At 52.9% G+C, this 19,079-nt stretch overlaps 1 protein-coding gene across 1 annotated transcript in view; it reads left to right on the top strand.

Moving 5' to 3' along the window:
* The window catches only part of CACNA1E (calcium voltage-gated channel subunit alpha1 E), a 264,872-nt gene that overhangs the window by 81,728 nt on the left and 164,065 nt on the right, over positions 1-19,079 (top strand). Inside the window, exon 6 of the mRNA XM_075936805.2 lies at positions 16,883-16,986. Coding sequence (XP_075792920.2) covers positions 16,883-16,986 — 104 coding nt within the window. The remainder of the gene's footprint in view (positions 1-16,882; positions 16,987-19,079) is intronic.

Genomic DNA, 19,079 nt, shown 5'->3' with positions numbered 1-19,079 from the left:
AGAAGCCCTAGGGCTCCCGGGGGGCTGAGCAGGAAGCAAAGCCCTCACGTCATGCCATCAGGGAAGGAGTAAAACCTTCTTCTGTCCCTGTTCTCTGACTTCCATTTCCACGTGTGACTACAGGCTTCTGCCCGCTGAGTATGTATTGCTCGCCTTCGGCTCAGTGTAAGAGCTGGAGCCAGGCCAGAACGTCCCAGCAAAATTCCCCTTTGGCTCGCGATCTCGACATTGTGATTTGGGCCTGTCTCAGTCCAGAGGTGCTGGCACTAGGGTGCCGGGGGGCCACCGCGCCTCCTGTCTGCAAGTGGTTTCCATCTGTAGAGTGGAAGGCTTGGCTGAATGGATCCCAGCCCCCCCACCAGCGCCCTTAGGCCTCATTGGCAGAGCTGGCTGGGAGCGACGGCCGTGGGAGCAGAGGGCCTGTGTTTCTGCCGCTGGCTGACGACTGTGCGGCTTGTGCTGAGGCCAGGCTCCAGTCTCCCTCGCAATTAGGTTTTAAGAGTCCACAGGACCATTTGTTTGGCTAACACTGCCCACGCGACAGTGCGGTCAGCCGCATCCCTCTTAATTAGCCCTGCGGCGACGTGCAGGCAAGGGCTGACTGGCTTTGGGAGCCTAGCGGCGTGCTGGCGAGGGGGGGCTTTTGCATCAATCGGTATCAGACTGGCCCTCCGCCGGGTGTGATTCTGGGGGGTAGCGCCCCCCTCACTGGCTGGCGCTCTGGGTGTTTTCACAATGGTGGCAGAGAGGAGAGGGAGGTCGCCTCGTGGGACCTGACGTGCTTGCGGGAGGGGATAGCAAAAAAGCGATCGGCCTTAAAAGAACAAGACCAGGGTCTGCCCCGTCAACTGTGACCCTTCCCTGCATTCTCAGGGGCAGAGCATTAGGGATTATTCAGCCCTGCTCTCCCACCCCAGCCCCTAGTGTCCTTGGGGGGCTGGGGGTGGGTCTGAGACTTGATTTCATTCTTTGCCACGCTCAGAACCCCTGGGCCAGGTCAGGCTGTTCTCTTGTGGCTTGTCCTGGCAGCTTTAGGGCCGAGAGGATAACTCAGTCTCCTGCATTTCTGCTGAGATGTTGTCTACACTGCCGTTTGGTCTGCCTTCAGCCATCACTGGCCAACAGTCAGTGTAGCAGCCCTCCAGAGCCCCTCGGCTACGTCTACACTGGAGCCATTACAGTGGTTGTTCTTCTCTCGTGGTGATACATCTGCCTCTCCCACAGGAGGTGGCTGGATTTCTTCTGTCGACTGGTGTCTACACTGGCTGTGAGTTGGCTTGAGTGCATCTCGCAGGGGCGTGAAGGTTTCACATGTAGGAATGACACTGCGAGTGGCCTATCTGTGTAGTGTAGCTGGGCAATGCTGCTATTTGCACTGCGGGGAGCCCTCAGGAAGCCGCATCAGTGCAAATCATGGCTTATTTTGACACACTAGGGCAGGGAGTAATTTTTTGCCGGGGGCCATTTTGGAATTTTTTGATGTGGACCTGGGCCGCACAGGAAGGGGCGGGGCATCGAGCAGAAGGGGCGGAGCCAAGATCTTGACAGGTTCCCCGCCCCCAGACAATGATTGGCCTGGGGAAGAGGAAGTGCCTTTGCCCCCCCCCCACGTTCTCCCAAGGTGCCCATGCCCCTGGCGTGGGAGGAGACTTTTGCTCCCCTGCCCCTAGGCCAATCAGGACCTGGGGGCGGGGGAGCACATGAAGCCTCCTCCTGCCCTGCCAGGTGCACTCAGGGCGAGGGCAGAGAGGAGAAGGCTTCGTGCACTCCCCCACCCCCAGACCAGTCATTGTCTGGGGGCGGGGAACCCATAAATATCTTGGCTTTGCCCCTTATGCCCAATGCCCCGCCCCTTCCTGTGTGGCCCAGGTCCACATAAAAAAATTCCAAATTGGCCTGGGGGCAGGGGAACAGCAGAGCCTCTACAGGCTGGATCTACCCACTTGGTGGGCCAGATCCGGCCCGCGGAGGCCCTATTGCCCACCCTTGCATTAGGGGTTTGCCATGGTACGGCCCCCAGTATAGACACAACGAGACAGGTCCCGCTTGGGGTGTCGCTCTCATTTTGCCATTGGTACGCTGAGCCAACATTGTCCGTTTGTTAACAAAGAATCGTCAGGTTACAGGAAGCTGGGCTTGATTTGCACCGTCTCTCCAGAGACCTGTCTGCTAGAAACGATCGAAACCCTTCTTAGGCGGCGTGAATCCCCCTTTCAGAAAGAGCGGCTAGTTCTGGACCGAGAGTGGGACGGGAAGAGTACTAAGCCCAGAGAGAAGTTGAGGGTCCGGTTCTCCGTGACGGAGCTGAAATGGCTGTGGCCTGTTCCTGGGCAGAGCTATGAGATGTTTGAACTCGTCTGCCTTTAGTTTCCAGGATAGGAGGCACATGTAAAAAGTCCTGCTAGGAGGTGCAAAATTCACAGCCCTTTTCACAGCTCACGCAGGCTTGTTAATACAGAGGTTTTTTTTAATTCTCTCAGAAAAGGTGAGATCAGCTGACACATTTGCAACATCACAAGCTCCATGAACAGAGACTCAAAGCTTTCGGCAGGAGAGTAGTTTATTTTTGTGGATGGATGATGTGGAGCTGTGTGGCTCAGACCTGGGCTCATACTTCCCTGCAACTCAGGGGGTGCTCTGTTTGGTCCCCACCCAGATAAATGGTCTGTGGAACTCCAAGCTCGATCCAAATTTGAAGAGAGATTAAAAGGACTAGGACCTTTCAACTTAGAAAAGAGGAGATTGAGGGGGGATATGATAGAAGTCTATAAAATCGTGAGTGGTGTGGAAAAAGCGAATAAGGAAAAGTTATTTACATATTCCCACGATATAAGAACTAGGGGGTCACCAAATGAAATTAATAGACAACAGGTTTAAAACAAACAAAATGAAGATTTTCTTTGCTCAGTGAACAGTCAACCTGTGGAACTCCTTGCCAGAGGATGTTGTGAAGCACATGACTTTAATAGGGTTCAAAAAAGAGCTAGGTAGATTCTTGGAGGTTAGGTCCATCAATGGCTATTAGCCAGGATGGGTAGGAATGGTGTCCCTAGCCTCTGTTTGTCTGGAAATAGGTGACAGGGGAGGGATTACGTGAAGATTACCTGTTGTGTTCCCTCCCTCTGGGGCACTTTGTGTTGGCCACTGTTGGCAGACAGGGTACTGGCCTAGATGGACCTTTGGTCTGACTGAGTATGGCCGTTCTTATGTTCTGAACTTCAACAAAATTCAGAGTTTGGGGTTTGAGACATTTCTGTTGAACGGTTAAAGAAAAAGAATTACCAAGCGAATGTTAATCTCTCCCTCCCCACTCAAACAAGCCCTTTACTGGAGCCGCCAGTTCAGTCGGTAGAGTCGTAGCCATGTTTAGTGCTCTGGGTGTACGGAGGAGAGAAGTGCCTGGGATTGGTGCGTGCAGACTCGCTGATAGGGGTGGGGATGAAGGGCCAATTGCCCCTGGGCCCAGTGACTCAAAGGAGCCCGAGATTCCCAGACTCCGCTACTGCAGCAGCAGCCAGAGCTCTGGGCCCTTTCGATCGCCGCTGGAGCCTCGTGCGGGACGCTCTGGGTGTCTCTGAGGGCTTAGAGTGGCTGGGGCACCCTGTGCTCTGGACCGTGCTAAGGGCTGGGGGTGGGGGGGAGAGTGCGCCGTGTTTCGGGTGGTGCGGAAGTCTGGCTGTCCCTGCCCTGCTCCTTCTGGGGACCTGCGGAGGCTGTCAGCTCCCCTGGGTGGGGCAACTGAACCCATTCACTCCTGTCTGAATGGTTCCTGGGGGTGGGGGGTTGAATACCTTGCACGTTGGGTGACTCTTGCCAGCATAATGGCCGGTAGAGCCATTCCTAGCCAGCAAACTGGCAGCAGCCTGCTCTAAAGTGTGCAGGGAGGTGAATGGACCCTGGCTGGCTGCAGGACCTTTGCATTACTCTGCCCTGGCACGCCAAGCAGTGCACAAGCCCACCTTAGCAGTTAGCCTGAGGTGCTGTCACCCTGTGGGGATGCACCCCCACACTGCAGGTGCTTACGGGTATAGGGGATACATTGTAGCTGTGGGCAGGAGGCCTGGCCCATAGGGTATGGGATGGATACGTCCCATCCCCCCCCCCCCCAGCCCAGCTTGCAGAGGTTTGCTCAGAAGCTGGTGCCTTTTCAAGCCAGCTCTGCAGCAATAAGCCAGTGACAAGACGGGGCACTTTGCTGCTGGCTGGGGTGACAGTAGCTAGCTACGGGACAGCAGAGAGACTCTTAAGAGGGAGCAAAGCCAATGTGGGTGGCAGTCTCAGGAAATAGGCTGGTAATTCTGTGAGGTGCAAAGTGAAACTTGCTGCGAGTGTGGCTTGTTTATAGTATAACGGAAGAGAGAATGGCCTTTTGTCCACCCCGATCTTGGATCTGAGGTACAGGGGGCCTAGGGCGTGGGCTGACCAGTCCCAAGGGAGGAACCCGAGGAGCATTTGTCATGCCTGAAGACAAGGCTTGGGCCAGGGCTAGGCAAGATATGGATCCCGGGCCGAATCCAGCCCACGGGCTGTATCTTGCCCAGCCCTGCAATCAGTGGTGGTGTAATTTCATTAATTAGAAACGTGTGGCCCTTGACAGCTTGCGAAGATTCATGGAGTGGCTCCCCAGCTAAAATGATTGTCCACCCCAGGCTTGGGCTGAACATCGTGTTGTCGTAGCTAATGAAGTTGAACATCAGGAAGGGGAGGAGGAGAGGTGAGCCTGGATGCTCCATAATAGGCTAGATCTCCGCTGGCGTAAATTGTTGTAGCTCCACTGTCATTCATTAATATAAAGCAGCTGACGATGTGGGCCCACTGTGTGGACTGTATTTTAGAGCAGGCTGGGAAATGCGCCTGTTATCAAATCATCTCAGGACTACATAAAACACACCTGGGGAGTCCCTAGGTCCTGGGGTACAATGTTATTGGCATTTCAGAGCTGAGGAGTGGCTCAACAGGAGTTTGACGATGTGCAGGGGTTGCATCCCTGGGGCAAAGGAGTAGGAACGTAGACAAATGTCAGTCATTTCCAGATGCTCACTTTTCCCTTCTGTTTAATTGTGCGAGCGGGTAAGCAGTTTGTCCACAGTCATTTGAATACTGAACGTCGTTTACTGTGTCCATGCCCAATCCCTCCCACCCCCCTTAATCTTTCTTTGTGGAGTTCCATGGGCGTGGGATTTTGTTTGCTTATTCATCATCATTTTCTTTTCCCCAGTCACATGTTTCAGTCAGTCCAAGTAGGGCCTGGGAGCAACACCCACCTGGCTAAAACAAGGTCAGGGTTGGATTGTGTCAGGACAATGGGATGTGCATGGAATGTGAGTGTTTCTCATCAGAGGGAAAGGGAGGGGTGTGAGAGCAGGGACTGTTATACTCCTGAATAACCACAAGGGGGCAGCAAACCCCCCAGCCCTGGGAAGCAGCTGCTAGCTGACAGCACAGCCCCTGTCATGCCAACCTGCCCCAAGGAGCAGCTGCCAGTCGCCTCATGGCCTGCAGCCCTGGGCTGCCCCTGGGCTACCATGGCATACAGCCCCTGCTGCCTTAGGCCACTCCTGGACAGCAGCCATTGATCTGGATGGAACAAAGCTGGTGCACAGCATGCACGGCCCTTGATGCCCCAAGGAAAAGCTGAGAGATGGCCTATGCGCCCCTCCCTCTGCCCCCGGCTGGCCCCGGGGAGTGGTTAGTAGGTGGGCTGTGCGGCCCCTGCTATCCTGGGCCAGCCCTGGACTGAGGCAACGCTGGCTAAGTCTTCTAGTCATATATAATGGAGAGTCCAAATTACCAGTTTGCAAACATTCCCTGAATTAAAATTGGTTTGTCTGAAGCACTGGGCAAACATGTAATAATAATGGATCCATTTGCAGAAACTGGGTGTGACTCACCAGCAGGAAAAAAAAAGGGCTCCATTAATCTGCTAATTTATTTGCCATGAATAATTTGACCTGCTCTAGTAATTGTGAAGGAGCCTCCCTCACAGAATAAAGTGGCCGAGTAGCCCATGAGTGGCTTTGAAATTTAATTATAAATATTAGTTTCCTCATTGGTCAGTGGACAACCCTGGTTTGCCCCGCTGTTGAATTGAGTGGTGTCTGTTGTCTTATAGCTCTTGGACTTCTAATTACTTCAGAAGAAAGGTCTTTTATCTCCCATTGGGACGCATTTCACCATTCCATGGGTATCCATAGTTTGAGAAATAATAATCTGAAAAGAAAATGGTAGCAAATATCAGTGTGCGAAACGAATCAAGGAATATCTTTGGAGGTATCTCTCCTCATGCATCCTGCATCAGAGGCCGTCGTTTGCCTGGTTTAAAGGCATGTGCCTGCACTGAAGGCCTTTGCAGGTCCATTTCCATTTATCCGGCTAACCCCTCTGCCTAATCGCAGGATAAGGATGAAAGGAATGCTGCCCTTCTTACCTTTGCAATCAGGAGAAGGGAAGCAGAGTGGAGATGGGTGGGGGAATCACTCATTTAGGTTTACATTGCGCGCCATACAACACCATGGCTGTGTCGCTCCAGGTGTGCCATCTTAAGGCCCGCTCTGCGCTTGCTCTTTCTCGCGGGGAGAGAGCTCTCCCGGCGACACAATAAACCACCTCTATCAATGAACGGTAACTTCATCTACGCACTGTCCACCCTGGTGCTTTTTGTCACTGTTAGAGAAGATGCAAACGACCCAGGAGTGGATGGGGTAAAAGGAACTGCTTTACTGCCCATGCATGTTTACCTCAGACATTCAACACAATGGCCGAGTGGTAACAAATTGGCATTAGTCATATCCTTTTATCTATTTGAGTAAGTTAATTCACATGTCTATCACTACTTTTCCTAAAACCTTACTTAGTAATGATAACTCCCATAAAATGCATATTCATAAGCAAATAACGAATACAATTATACCTACCCCTAATTACTATTCACATAATTTCTAATTAAATTAACACTTTTCTATACTACAAACATTCTAAATCAACAGGTTACAGAGATGACAAGGCATTTGTCCCTGAAGATGTGTTATACAGAGCCTATGAGGATAAGCAAGAGACATAACAAAATAAAGCAACTTCAAACTTATCTGGTTTCTTAGGCTACAAAAACAAAGAGAAAGAACATGTTTATACATCAGAAAGGATAATACCGGTTTTGACTGGACTCTTAATCTATCTTCCAAAACTACAAAAAACAAAAGGAAAAAGCATGTTTAAAGGGTAATGCTGTGACTGACCCCATAACCACTAATGTAGAGCAATTTCAGGCCCCTATTAATTTTTTACATATCCCAATAGTCGCCACAACTTTTGTTGTTCCGAGGGATGTTTTTCCACACTCTAGAGCGCCAAAAGTTTGAGAGTAGTGCCAGTGTAGACAAAGCCCTGGTTTAATGAGTAAAACCGGACAGGCGTGGCCTGACGCTCTGCCACTCTGCCCCCGAGTTAGTCATTCCTGCCAGTGCAAAATGAAAGCAAACAGAGTATGGAACGCTACCAAAGTCGAATTTTGCCCTCGCTTGAATAGATGTTAATAATTATTCAAAGTGCAGGACAGTGGAGTGCCAGGTATATGGGGCGGGTTGGTGGGTGGGTGTGTGGGTGTGTGTGTGCATGCGCGCCCACACACCTTAAGCTGAGCATGGCACCGTCTTCATAGTGGCAGGTCGACGGAGGCAAACGCGACTGATAGGAGAACCAACCAGTGCCACTCTCAGCATTCCATTTAGCGAGTCTTAACTAGACCTGCTAAATTGAATGCCAGAAGCGTGATCTCTGGCACATCAAGCAGAGACGTAGCCATAGATCCTGCTTCTAACCTCACAGAGGCTACGTCTAGACTGCAAGCCTCTTTTGAAAAAGAGCGTCTAAACTACAACCGGTACTTTTGAAAAAACAAGCCGCTTTTTTGAAAGAGAGCACCCAGGCAATCTGGATGCTCTCTTTCGAAAAAGCACAGTTTGCATTACATAACGCCTTTTTTCGAAAGAGCACTTTCGAAAAAAGTTGTTCTTCCTCGTAAAATGAAGTTTTCCATGGTCAAAAAAACTGCCACGTTCTTTCGATTTACTTTCCAAAGAATGCAGCAGCAGTCTAGATGGAGGGTAAGGTTTTCGAAAAAAGGCCATTTTCTTTTTGAAAAAACCCTGTAGTCTAGACACACCCAGACTTGGATGTGGGGCCACTGAAGCAGATGCAGTTTGTGCCAGACTAGAACTTGTGTGAGGCCTCCAGTCAATTTTCTTGCTTCGACACAACCCATGTTTGTTGATCTTCAGAGCCCCTGTGAGACACTGACTTTTTTCAGGCTTTCCTCAAGTCAGGAGTTTGAATGGGGCATGAGTGTATAGAGGGGAAGAGCTTTATTTGCAGTAGGTTGAGAGCTTTGTTGCAATGAAACTTTGTATATACTGTTTTGTTCTGAAGCAGAAGGAGCCTGGCATTTTTTTCTGCCTCACACAAGGATCAGGGTCGGATTGATTCATCTGGGGACCCAGGGCTAGTAGATTTGGTGGGGCCTCCTTGGCTCTAGGGTGGGGCCAAAATGGGGAGTTCAGCGCAGGGGAGGGGGCTGCCAGGGAGTAGGATGGCAGTGAAGGTGCAGGGTCAAGAGACAAGGTGCAGGAGCGGTCTGGGGGGTGGGGGTGCAGGTTTTGGGAATGAGGCAGATTGCAGGAGCAGGGTGGGGGTGCGGGGTCTGGGCAGGAGGAGAGTGTAGGAGTGAGGTAGGAGTGGAGGTATCTGGGAGAGAGGGAGGGTGCAGGAGCAGTCTGGAGGGTGGGGGTGCAGGTTTTGGGAATGAGGCAGGTTGCAGGAGCAGGGTGGGGGTGCGGGTGTAGGGTCTGGGCGGGAGGTGGAGGGTCTGATACAGCTCCCAGGAGGGAACATGTTGCTTTCTGTGGCCTTGCGCTTGCAGGCACGGCCCCCTGCTGCTCCCATTGGCTGCCTTTCCTGGCCAATGGGAGCAGCAGGAGTGGAACCTGCAGGCGAGTGCTACTTGCAGCAGCTCATGCGATTCCAGCCTGGGGCAGTAAAGGGAACCGCAGCCTGCAGAGCCGCTTCTCCTCACTGAGGCAGAACTGCAGCCCACTGCAGCCCCTAAAGCCCCTGCATGAATCCATCCCTGGCTGGGATAGATCAGGAGTAAAGCACCGAAATCATTCGGGCCAGCCCCTCAGAGGATGTGAAGCAGTGTCACTCCATTGACTTCTCTAGAGCGCTGCCAGTTTGCTGTGGGTGGGTTCTGACCTGGTGGATTTACATGGGTGGAGAGTGGTCGGAGTCCGGGCCACAGAATGTCCAAGGCCACATGAGAGTGGAGCTTTCTAATTAAACGGGGACGCTGTACAGAAATAATCACTCTGTTGCATACACAAAATATCCAGTTTGCCAACGGTGTGTTTTTTCTTCCTGTGATTGCTCCCTAATCAGCTGCATTTTACTCATTAGCCCATCCATCCCCTCCTGCCTCTGCCCTCATTTGCATGATGCAGATAGATCCCCTCTGCTCTTTTCTCACCCGCAATCTTTTTTCCCTTTCCTTAGGAAGGAGTTAAAACCAACCCTTTGCCTGCATGACCTATAAAACGCCTTCGCTCTCTCTTTTCACTATGTATGATGAAAAGCATGAGATCATTGTGATTTTTATAGACCAATCTGGCAGCCTTTTCAGATAACTTGGACTGTGAGATATAATTTTAGTTTGGATCTCTGTCTATAAATAAGGGTTACTTCTTAGTGGGTTAGCCTTGGATAGACGTATGTTTATTAGATGGAATTTAAATTGTCCTTTGGATATAGGAATTGCCAGACTGGATCAGATCTATGGTCTGTCTACACCAGTATCTCTCTCTAATAATGACCGGCACTAGAGATTCTTCAGAAAAATAAGCAAGGGACTCTATAAGGAAAAGTTATGCAACAACATGTCCGTGGGAGAGTAGGAAAGGCAAATTCCTTCCTAAACCCAGGCAGCGAGTGGTTGGTTTCTCTCTTGAAACACACAGATTGATATTCTGTGTGCAGCTTAGTTCTAGCTTGTTTTCTATCTTGCCGTAACCAGGTTTCCATGTTTTACTATACTCAGATTTGTTCCTTATTACATTCTGGCAGGTTTGGTACAATTGCTTGAGCTCTTTAAATTGTCCTTGTAACATTGCAGCTGCTTAGTACAGAGAAAAGGAAATAAGAAAAAAGATCCCCAAAAGGATCTTTCCCAAATGATTTCAGATTCAGATCTTTCCCTGAGGAATTTGATTTGAGGGAAATGGAGAACAAAATGTCATACAGATGAGATTCTTTTTGGTAAATCAGAATCACATACACATGCAAATATGGGTCACACTGTATAATAAGGTTCCAATTAGAAGTTGCTTTAAAAAGTCTTGTACATGATGAATAGATGTTGGGTAAACATTTTCATAGATGCCTAAGTCTTAGGACTGTAATTTTAAAGCTTTTTAGTCCTAAAGATGCCAATAGGTGCCCAGTGAGATTGTCGAAAACATCTGATTGGTAGGTGCCATTGGGATTGTGAGGGGCTCAGCCTCTCGGGAGCACCCCTTTATGGCCGAGGGCACATCTCCAAGTTTTGTAGTCGGTTGTGGCTAGTCTCCAGCCGCTGGACCTGGGTCTCCACCAACTCTAAAGTTTGGCTGGCACTTGGAGCTGTCCGAGGTGCTGCTGTCTTCCCAGTCAGTCCTTAGATCTGGCTGGGTCAAGCTCTAGTGAGAAACTGCCAGGCCTTGCTCAGCAGCTTCTTTTATATCAGTCTTCTGGGCCCTGATTGGCCGCAGCAGAAGCAGCCACTCTATTCTGTTTGGAGGACCTATCTTCTGCTTTTCCCATTGGGACAGGGTGCGGCAAAGCCTCCAGCAGGGGACATCGGGTCTAGTCCACCCTGGCGATAGGACAATGCTTTGGTTCTGGGATGCTTATGAAAATTGTACCTGTTATACATCCACCTGACTCATGTGCATGTTTGATGGCTACACACAATTCAGTAGACGGCGTTAACGGTGTATTATATTCTAGTCTTGACTAGCAATTTATTGAGACATCAGTGAATGTTTTCTTAACCCTTTACAAAGGGAACTAAAGGGACGTCTATGCTCAATGAGTGGAGACGAGCCAGAGATGCAAAATTCAAGTATGCTTGTATGTGGGAGGGGAGGACTGGTTTGTGTAACTTTTGCCTAATTTAGTATCCATACCTCTTATTCTGAGGGAGGGCATTCACGTCAGTCCCAAAGCTCCTGCATTCTGTACACGGTGGCATCTACTCCCTTTCATTTCTAATATTTGTGCCAGAAACAATGAGCCATGGCCTGGAGGATCTAGAAAGAATTATTTATACCCAGAGAAGAATCCTGCAGCCTTTGCAATCCCTTGAATGATTTTTATTTCCTACCATTATTTGGGTTGTTGCCACATGTTGCATCCTACCTCAGGTGTGGCAGATTGAGAGGTGCCTTTGGATGTAATGTCTCCTTCATGCTTGGAACAGCCCCTGGGTTAATGGTCACCATTCCTCATCTCCTTGCAAAATGTTCTAAATACCAGCTCCTCTGGTGGTAACAACTCCAGGGCTCTCTGCGTCAGTCCTGGTCTCCGTTAAAAGCATTTTCGGAAAAAGCATGTCTAGATTGGCATGATTTTCCGGGAATGCTTTTAACGGAAAAGCTTTTCCATTAAAAGCATTTTCGGAAAAGCACGTCTAGATTGGCAGGATGCTTTTCCGCAAAAGCACTTTTTGCGGAAAAGCATCCGTGGCCAATCTAGACGCGGTTTTCCGCAAAAAAGCCCTGATCGCCATTTTCGCCACTGGCCCTTTTGCGCAAAAGTCTTTCGGAAAAAGACTTTTGCCCGAACGGGAGCAGCACAGTATTTCCGGAAAAGCACTGATGATTTTACATGAGATCGTCAGTGCTTTTCCGGAAATTCAAGCGGCCAGTGTAGACAGCTGGCAAGTTTTTCCGCAAAATCACATGATTTTGCGGAAAAACTTGCCAGTCTAGACACAGCCCTTGAGCGCACAACTAACGATTAGAGACGGCCTTCAGAAATGATTTAGAAATTTCTCCAGAGGTGCATGCGAGGCCAGTTGCATACTCCCTTGGGTGTTGACTCTGTGCGTGCGGAATGCAAGCTCATCTTTCTGCACAATCGGACCCTGGAAGGAAAATTGCCCAGGGCCATCCTTTGGATTGCAAGCATATTTCAGAGCTGTCTTCTGCTTGCCCCATCTGGTGTCTTGCTTGTCTTCTGGGCAAGCCTGATCGGAAATGATCCATGGGCCCCACGTCCTTAAGTGGGGGCAGTGAGCATTTCACATTGTCATAAGAGAATCCTGCTCTTAATCACTAATGGAGAGCCCAATACACGGTTTCCTCAGAGAAGGCTCATTAAAAGGTCCCTGACCCTTCAAATAAATGGCAGTTAATTGGTGGCCTTGCGTCAAAAGTATTCTATAGAGGTTCTTTTACTGCACTCGTCATTGTAGTGTCTGAGTGCCTTCCCATAGCGTATTAGGCGACATAACTAACCTCGCTCATGTGTTTGTTCTCTCATCCGTGCCCAGTGTCTAAAGTAGAGTCTTGTTTGGGAACTGCATCTCACACACACACACACACACACACACACGCCAGGTGGCGAGGTTTGTGATACCCCTTCCCTGGGGAGGGGGAGGTTCCTGTCACAGTCAGACTGACCACCATGGACACTGTTTCCTCCACTGACTAGCTTTACCTTTGTGGCGGAAGGTGCCCCTGTGCCCAAGAAGGCAGGTGGCCCTGGGGCTAGACAGCTGAGTCCCTGGAAGATACGACCCACGGCCTTGAACTTGCTTTGGCATTTGGTGGGCAGTCGGCGTAGGGAGGACAGGTGTGAGGTGCCCGTGGTAGCCCCCGTTGCGGACAAGACGCACTGTCGCATTCTGCAGAGCTGGAATTGCCGACATACTGAGGACTTCCTCGGCAAGTATATCACACAACTGTTGTCCAGCTAAGAGGTGGGCATCACCTCAGCATGGTCTTTGTCCTCCAGGATTCCGGTTTAAATAGCTTAAGTGTAAAACTGTATCAAAGTTGGGGGGTTCATGTTGGGGGGTGCTTAGACATTTGGATCCCAGAACTTGAGGGCATGTGAAGCTGAAGGAAAGATTCTTGGCCATCCCTGTCCCATCAAACTGGGAGCTGGGACACCTCCAAATCGCACCTTGTGTTGACCAGAGGGTAACACTGCATTTGCTTGTGGAGGAGATCTGGGATGCTGGCCCTGCCTGCCTGGACTCTACTTACCAGTCCGAAGGAAGGGGAGAAATCTCAGCTTCTTTGCCTGCTCCCTGGCTGATACTGCAGGCTGACTTTGCAGCCCTCCTGGGCTTCTAGGGACCCTTGACTTAGCCAAAGTCCTCGTTCAGGAGGGCATTCACACGTGTGCCTGAGTGTAGTCCATGGGACAACCATGGACAGTGGGTGCAGGTAGGGCTGGGAGAGGCAAGCCTCCAGTCCCAGCTCCAGCCCCGCCCCTTTTGCCCATGCTCCACTCTATGGAAGCCAAGCTGCCCCCCCAGCACCATGGGGAGGGAGGAGGGCATGCAGCCCCAGCTCTGGAGCACAGTAGGCACTCTGGGGGTAGAGAATGGGCAGAGCCAGGCTGGCGGTTTGGGAAGGCAATGCCTCCCCTGCCTGGCACCCTAGGGTCCAGCCTGCTCTTTAGTCTCTCCAGTGATGGAGATTCCACAACCTCCCTAGGCAACGTATTCCAGAGTTTAACCACCCGACAGGACGTTTTTCCTAATGTCCAAGCCAAACCTCCCTTGCTGCAGTTTAAGCCCATTGCTTCTTGTCTTGTCCTCAGGCCAAGGAGAACAATTTTCTCCCTCCTCCTTGTAACACCCTTCTAGATACTTAAAAGCCGCTATCCTGTCCAAGAAACTCTTAGCTCGCTGGGCTTCAAGCAAGGACTCGCACCTCATCCCCCAGAGGAAGAAGGGAGCCCATAACCACCCAATATGCAACAGCTGGCCACATCTCTGCTGGGTCCAGGCCCTGGCATAATGCAGCACGCCACTGCTAGGCCCGTGGGAGGTTGGGAAGCAAGTCCCATTAAACACACACATGCAGGCCTCCTCAGAAGCGGCCTGGATCTTTGCCACCTCCCTGGCTTTGTTCCAGCTCCCTTCTCTGAGCAGTCTAGACCGGATGTTTTCCAGTCTCTCGTTTGTTGTGATCGAGGTTTTCTGGAAGCCGTCGCATTAGAATCCGCCTTGGGGTTTGGAAGATGGCCTTCGTATGCCTTTGCTGCAGAGCCTCGCTGGCAGGGTGGGGAGCGAGGTGGCAGGATGGGAGACGGCAGCAGCAGGAGAGGCTCCATGGATGGGGCACAGCGGGGAAGTCGGAGGGAAGGGGCTGTTGGCGGCTGGAGGGGAGGATCGGGCAGAGCATGGTGAGGTCGCTGCATTGGTCGGGTGTGGTGGGGCTGGCTGGGGTGAGGGGCTGCGAGCAGAGACGTCTGGGAGCAGCTGCAGGATGGGTTTGGGCACAGAGGGTTCCTTTGTAGGGTAGATGCAGGGAGGGACAAGTCTAACGTGGGGAGCTGAAGTTTCTTGGTGGCTCCTTCCTTAATCCCTTTGCTCTCTCCTTTCCCTCCCATCTCCTGCTTGCTCCCCACTCTGATTTCCATTCATCCCCTTGGGCCCCCATTCTTCAGTTCCCACCTTCCTCCCTCTTTCCCCCACTCGCCATTCCTGTTCTGCAGCAAGGCCTGGCACCTGATCCCCGGCTGCTGTTCCCAGAGATTCCTCACAGCCCTGGAGTTGAGCCCTGCCCTCTGCTATGCGGAGGCCTGTCCTCCCATTTCTCTCCTGTGACCCCTCCCTAGGACTCTCTGGGTCCCACCCCCTTCTCCTTTCACCTGGTTTCTCCAATTCCTTCCCTGGGGTGTGTTTGGAGGGGAAGGACTAGTCATGGCCGCTGAAGGGGCAGCTGTCGCCGTCTCTGTCCTGGGGCTGCATGTTTGGCTCCTGCTGGAGCTGCTGAAGCTGGATGTTGGGTGTGGGGTGGAAGGGGATGCTCTAAGCAGCCACGTGCATGGGAGGAACCTGTGGCTCACACCATGGTCCTGAGGGGGTTAGATGGCCTGGGCACGTGTTGGTGGGGCCAGAACCTCAGCTCCGGCCGCTGGCCAGATTAAGCAGATTCTGGGCTCAGGTTTGTCTCCGGGTGCTCGTCATGTCACCCCTCCCCAGCGCAGTGTGCGCACCAGAAAGGGGGGACAAGATGCAAGGAGCTGTTCCGATGCTGCTAGACGGCTCCTGTCCCTGTATCCTAGGAAACTGAACTCCTGTTTCCGGAGGGGGTAGGACTGTACCTACCATACCTGGGTGGGGGGAGATTGCTAATTGTGCAGCACACAGGGGACCCAGCACTGAGCTGCTCTGGCCTGTAATTAGGTGAATTAGTGGAACAATGACCCAGTTTTGCTTGGGTTTCGGGTTGCTTCACACCGCTCCCAGGTCGCTGCCTCCTCCTGCCCCGTTCTTGGCCCGTCGGCCCTGCTTTTCTCCCTCCTGCTTCCCAGACACCCTCTGAGCAGCTTTGGGAGCTGTGCCGGGACCCCCGCTCTGCCCTCCCGGTCCTTGCCCAGACGGAGCCAGGCTGGGCAGTCCTTGCTCTCCGGCGCTGCTCTTGTGCTGGAGCCTTGGGTGGGGTTGCTCCCGGGGGAGTTCCCGCCACCTGTCCCAGTCATGGCTCCCCTGCCCACCCTCATTGCCGGTTGCATTTTCATTCTTAAGGTTCGTCCCCACCCATGGCCTGTCGCTCGGGCACTGCCACTTGTAGGGAGCCTGGTCCCTTGAGCCTGCGGCGCATTAATCCTGAGATGTGTCACTAGCCACCCGGGCCAGACTCTGATCTTGGGATTGCTCTCTGCTCCAGACTGATAGCTCCCTGGAGAGCGATGAAACGGGTCCCAAGAAAGCAAAGCGCAGCTCTGAAGAGCACCGTCCCTGCAATCAGCAACCCCAGGGCCTAATTGCATCGAGTTGCTAATGGTTCAGGCAGCTGGGCGCCAGTGGCGGGGCCTGGCTCTCCAGCGCCACACCCCACAATCCCCTGTGCAAAGGGGGTGTCAGGCGTGACCCGTCCAGTCAGGGGGTATTTGGCACACATGTGGCACACATGTAAACAGCTGCCAGGGTGGAAAAGCAGCAGTGAATCAGGCCCATGTTGCCCACTGGGGCGTGGGTCCCCTGGCACTCAGAGACGGCGCATGACTCCTGGCTCTGATCGAGGGCTTGCTCCTTGCACCAGCAGCTTCCCGGGACTGATCTGCCAGTGAAAACACGGACTGAATTGGGGTGCCATGCTGGGAGCTGCAGGGCCACCTCTCCTCTCGGTGCAGGGATGTGCCCTGAGGGCTGCCATGTCGGGACGATCTCTGGTCTCTCTGAGTGACATTGTGGGGCTGTTATAGGAAGCAAAATGCAAGGCAGCCTCAAGGCTGCTCTGAGTTGTACTTTGGGGTCCGACTGATGCTCAGCCACTGCAGAATCAGGGAGACACAAAGTTGGTGTAACGTCCCCACCCCATTCCCGAGCCACCCCCTCTAAGTGAGAAGGTGAGTGGCTGACTGGCCATCCCAGGGGAGCGGGGCTGGTGGCTAACGTGACTCCCCATTCTGGCGCGATGCGGGGACGGTGGCACCAGTGTGTGTGTTTTAATTGTGGCCTTTACCTCTCCGTGACCCCTGCTAAGTTTAGAGCCCCGCAGTTGGTGCTGACTCGCGTGTGGGTCAGGTGAGTCCGGCCACGGCACCTGCCTCTCGTGTTTGCATGGCCAGGTCTCCGTGGCGATAACTCTGCTTTCTCCTTGTCTGGCCTCAGCATCCTGGCCACGGCTGGAACGCACTTCAACACCCATGTGGACCTGCGGACCCTGAGGGCGGTGCGTGTGCTCAGGCCTCTGAAGCTCGTCTCAGGCATTCCCAGTAAGTTGTCCTGCTCTCTGACAGCGCTCATGACTCTGGGGTGTCCCTCGGGCATGGGGAACACGCAGGCCACCACTGGAGACAGAGGGTGAATTCTGGGCCTTATGACAGTCAATGGCAACATGCCCCGGGACTTTCGCCAGACTGTGACTTCCCCTGCCATGTTCTCCAGCAGGGAGAAGTGCTCCCTCACCCAGATTTCCACAGGAGAGGGGCCTTTGGCCCCGTGGAAGGGAGAGGGGTAAACTCAGTGTGCAGAGATTTGGGGCCCACCTTTCAGATCAGGGCCACACAGAGGTGTTTGGGGGCCTGGGGCAAATGCTGAAGCTGACTCCCTGCCCTTTCCAAAAAATCACCCCTGAGGGGATGCTGGGGTAGTGATGGCATTAGAGCGCGCGTGATCGGCACTCACCTGCGGCAGCAGCGTGGTCCTCATGGCTCCCCACACCAGGGTCGCAGACCTGCACAGGTTTGGCTCTGCTGCCCGCCTGTCAGAGGGAGGTGTAGGGATCCCTTCTGTGCCATGGACGTACAGCTCATTCATCAGTGGGGGCTAGGACAGCAGGAGTCTCCCTTCTGAAGAGAAACCGCACGGGTCTGGCTTTACGGTCGCAGGGATGCGACACCTTCCACTCTGGGCCCCTGGGTGGTTTCAGTTTCTAGCTCAGAGCCGGTCTGTGTAAGATGGTCCTGGCCTAGTTTCATGTGTCCAGAGGCCATGTCACCGCGAGGGGTTCTCTGGTGGACAGCCTCGAGGGAGCGGCCGGGAGCGGAGTGGTGGCACAGTCGCAGAGCAGCGGTGGGAGAGATTTGTCTGTGCCCCTCATCTGTCCCCTCTTGGTCTGGCACTTTTCCCAGGGATAAAATCCGCTTGAATGTGACAGCAATGTGGCCCTTGAGGCCTCTGCTCAGAAGAGCCCTGAGCTGGGAGAACAGGTCAGGAGCAAGGAGCAGTGTGATGGGGCAGACAGAGCCTTTCAGCACCCTGGCCAGAAGCAGGGCAGTGGAGAAGTCCTCCGAGCAGGGTAGAGAGGCAGCTTACTTTGTAGCCAATCAAAGTACGGCAGGCTACTATATAAGGGGCTGCTAGTGAAGGCTAGGCAGTTCCAACCTGGAGCTTGACCCAGGCAGGCCCCTGGGAACACCAGCACCTTGCACAGCTCTGAGTGGGCGCTGGGCCCTTGCAGCTAAGCAGAGCTAGACACTTTGGCACAGGGCTAGCCAGCCGGCAGCTACTCTGAGGAACCCTGGACAAGGGGAACTTGCAACTAGGCCCTAGAGAAGGGCTAGGATGAGATGGCATCCCAGGGGAGTGGCCCAGGGACATGACCAGAACTGTGGACTCTGAAACTGGGCAGGTAACTGCTACCTATAGGGTCCCTGGGCCAGGACCCAGAGGAATGGGCGGGCCTGGGTCCCCCCCAAACCCCTTCAGCCACTAAGGGGCACACAGACAAGACTGCATCTGTTACAAGCAGTGAGAGAGCTGGGAGTGGAGAACACGCCCAGTTGCAATTGGCTCACATCCTTCCGGGCTCCTGGCACAGCTGCCGGGGCTGCTCCAGCCCCATCAACGAGCAGCGGACCAGTGGGGAAAACTCTTACCAACCTCCCCTCCTACAAAGCCCTCAGGGCAACACTTTGCGTTCCCTCTGGCTTTTCTCCATTGCTATCCAAAGGACGTTCCGGGAGGGATATTTAGAAGGCAGCAGTCAAAAGCCGCACACAACAGGGGAGCCACCAGGATGCAACCTGCCCTGTTGTGCGGGCGCAAATGTGTGTGTGTGCACTTGGAGGCACAAGCCAGACTCTGTGCATGGACACTGGTGGCTGGCCATGTGGTTTTTCCGGTCACAAAATGTGGCATGCCAGCGTGTGTCTGCAGGGGGGGCTTGGCTGGGATTTTCCATCTCTTGCGCTGAGATGTTGAAATGTGGTGCTACCGGCGTACTTTGCGGTTCCCACTCGGCAGGCAAATCTGGACAGGCAGTGGCTGTTTTTATAAAGCAGCTTCTAGCAGCCCCAACTGGAATCAGGGCTCCGTTGTGCTTGCTGCACCACACAAAGCAAGAGACGATCCCTGCCAGGGAGCG

The sequence above is a fragment of the Pelodiscus sinensis genome, chromosome 9 (assembly GCF_052426305.1).
Source record: "Pelodiscus sinensis isolate ZL-2025 chromosome 9, ASM5242630v1, whole genome shotgun sequence".
In the NCBI taxonomy this organism is placed as follows: domain Eukaryota; kingdom Metazoa; phylum Chordata; order Testudines; family Trionychidae; genus Pelodiscus; species Pelodiscus sinensis.
Note: the sequence above shows the minus strand (reverse complement) of the source record. Positions and strands in the feature narration are given on the sequence as shown.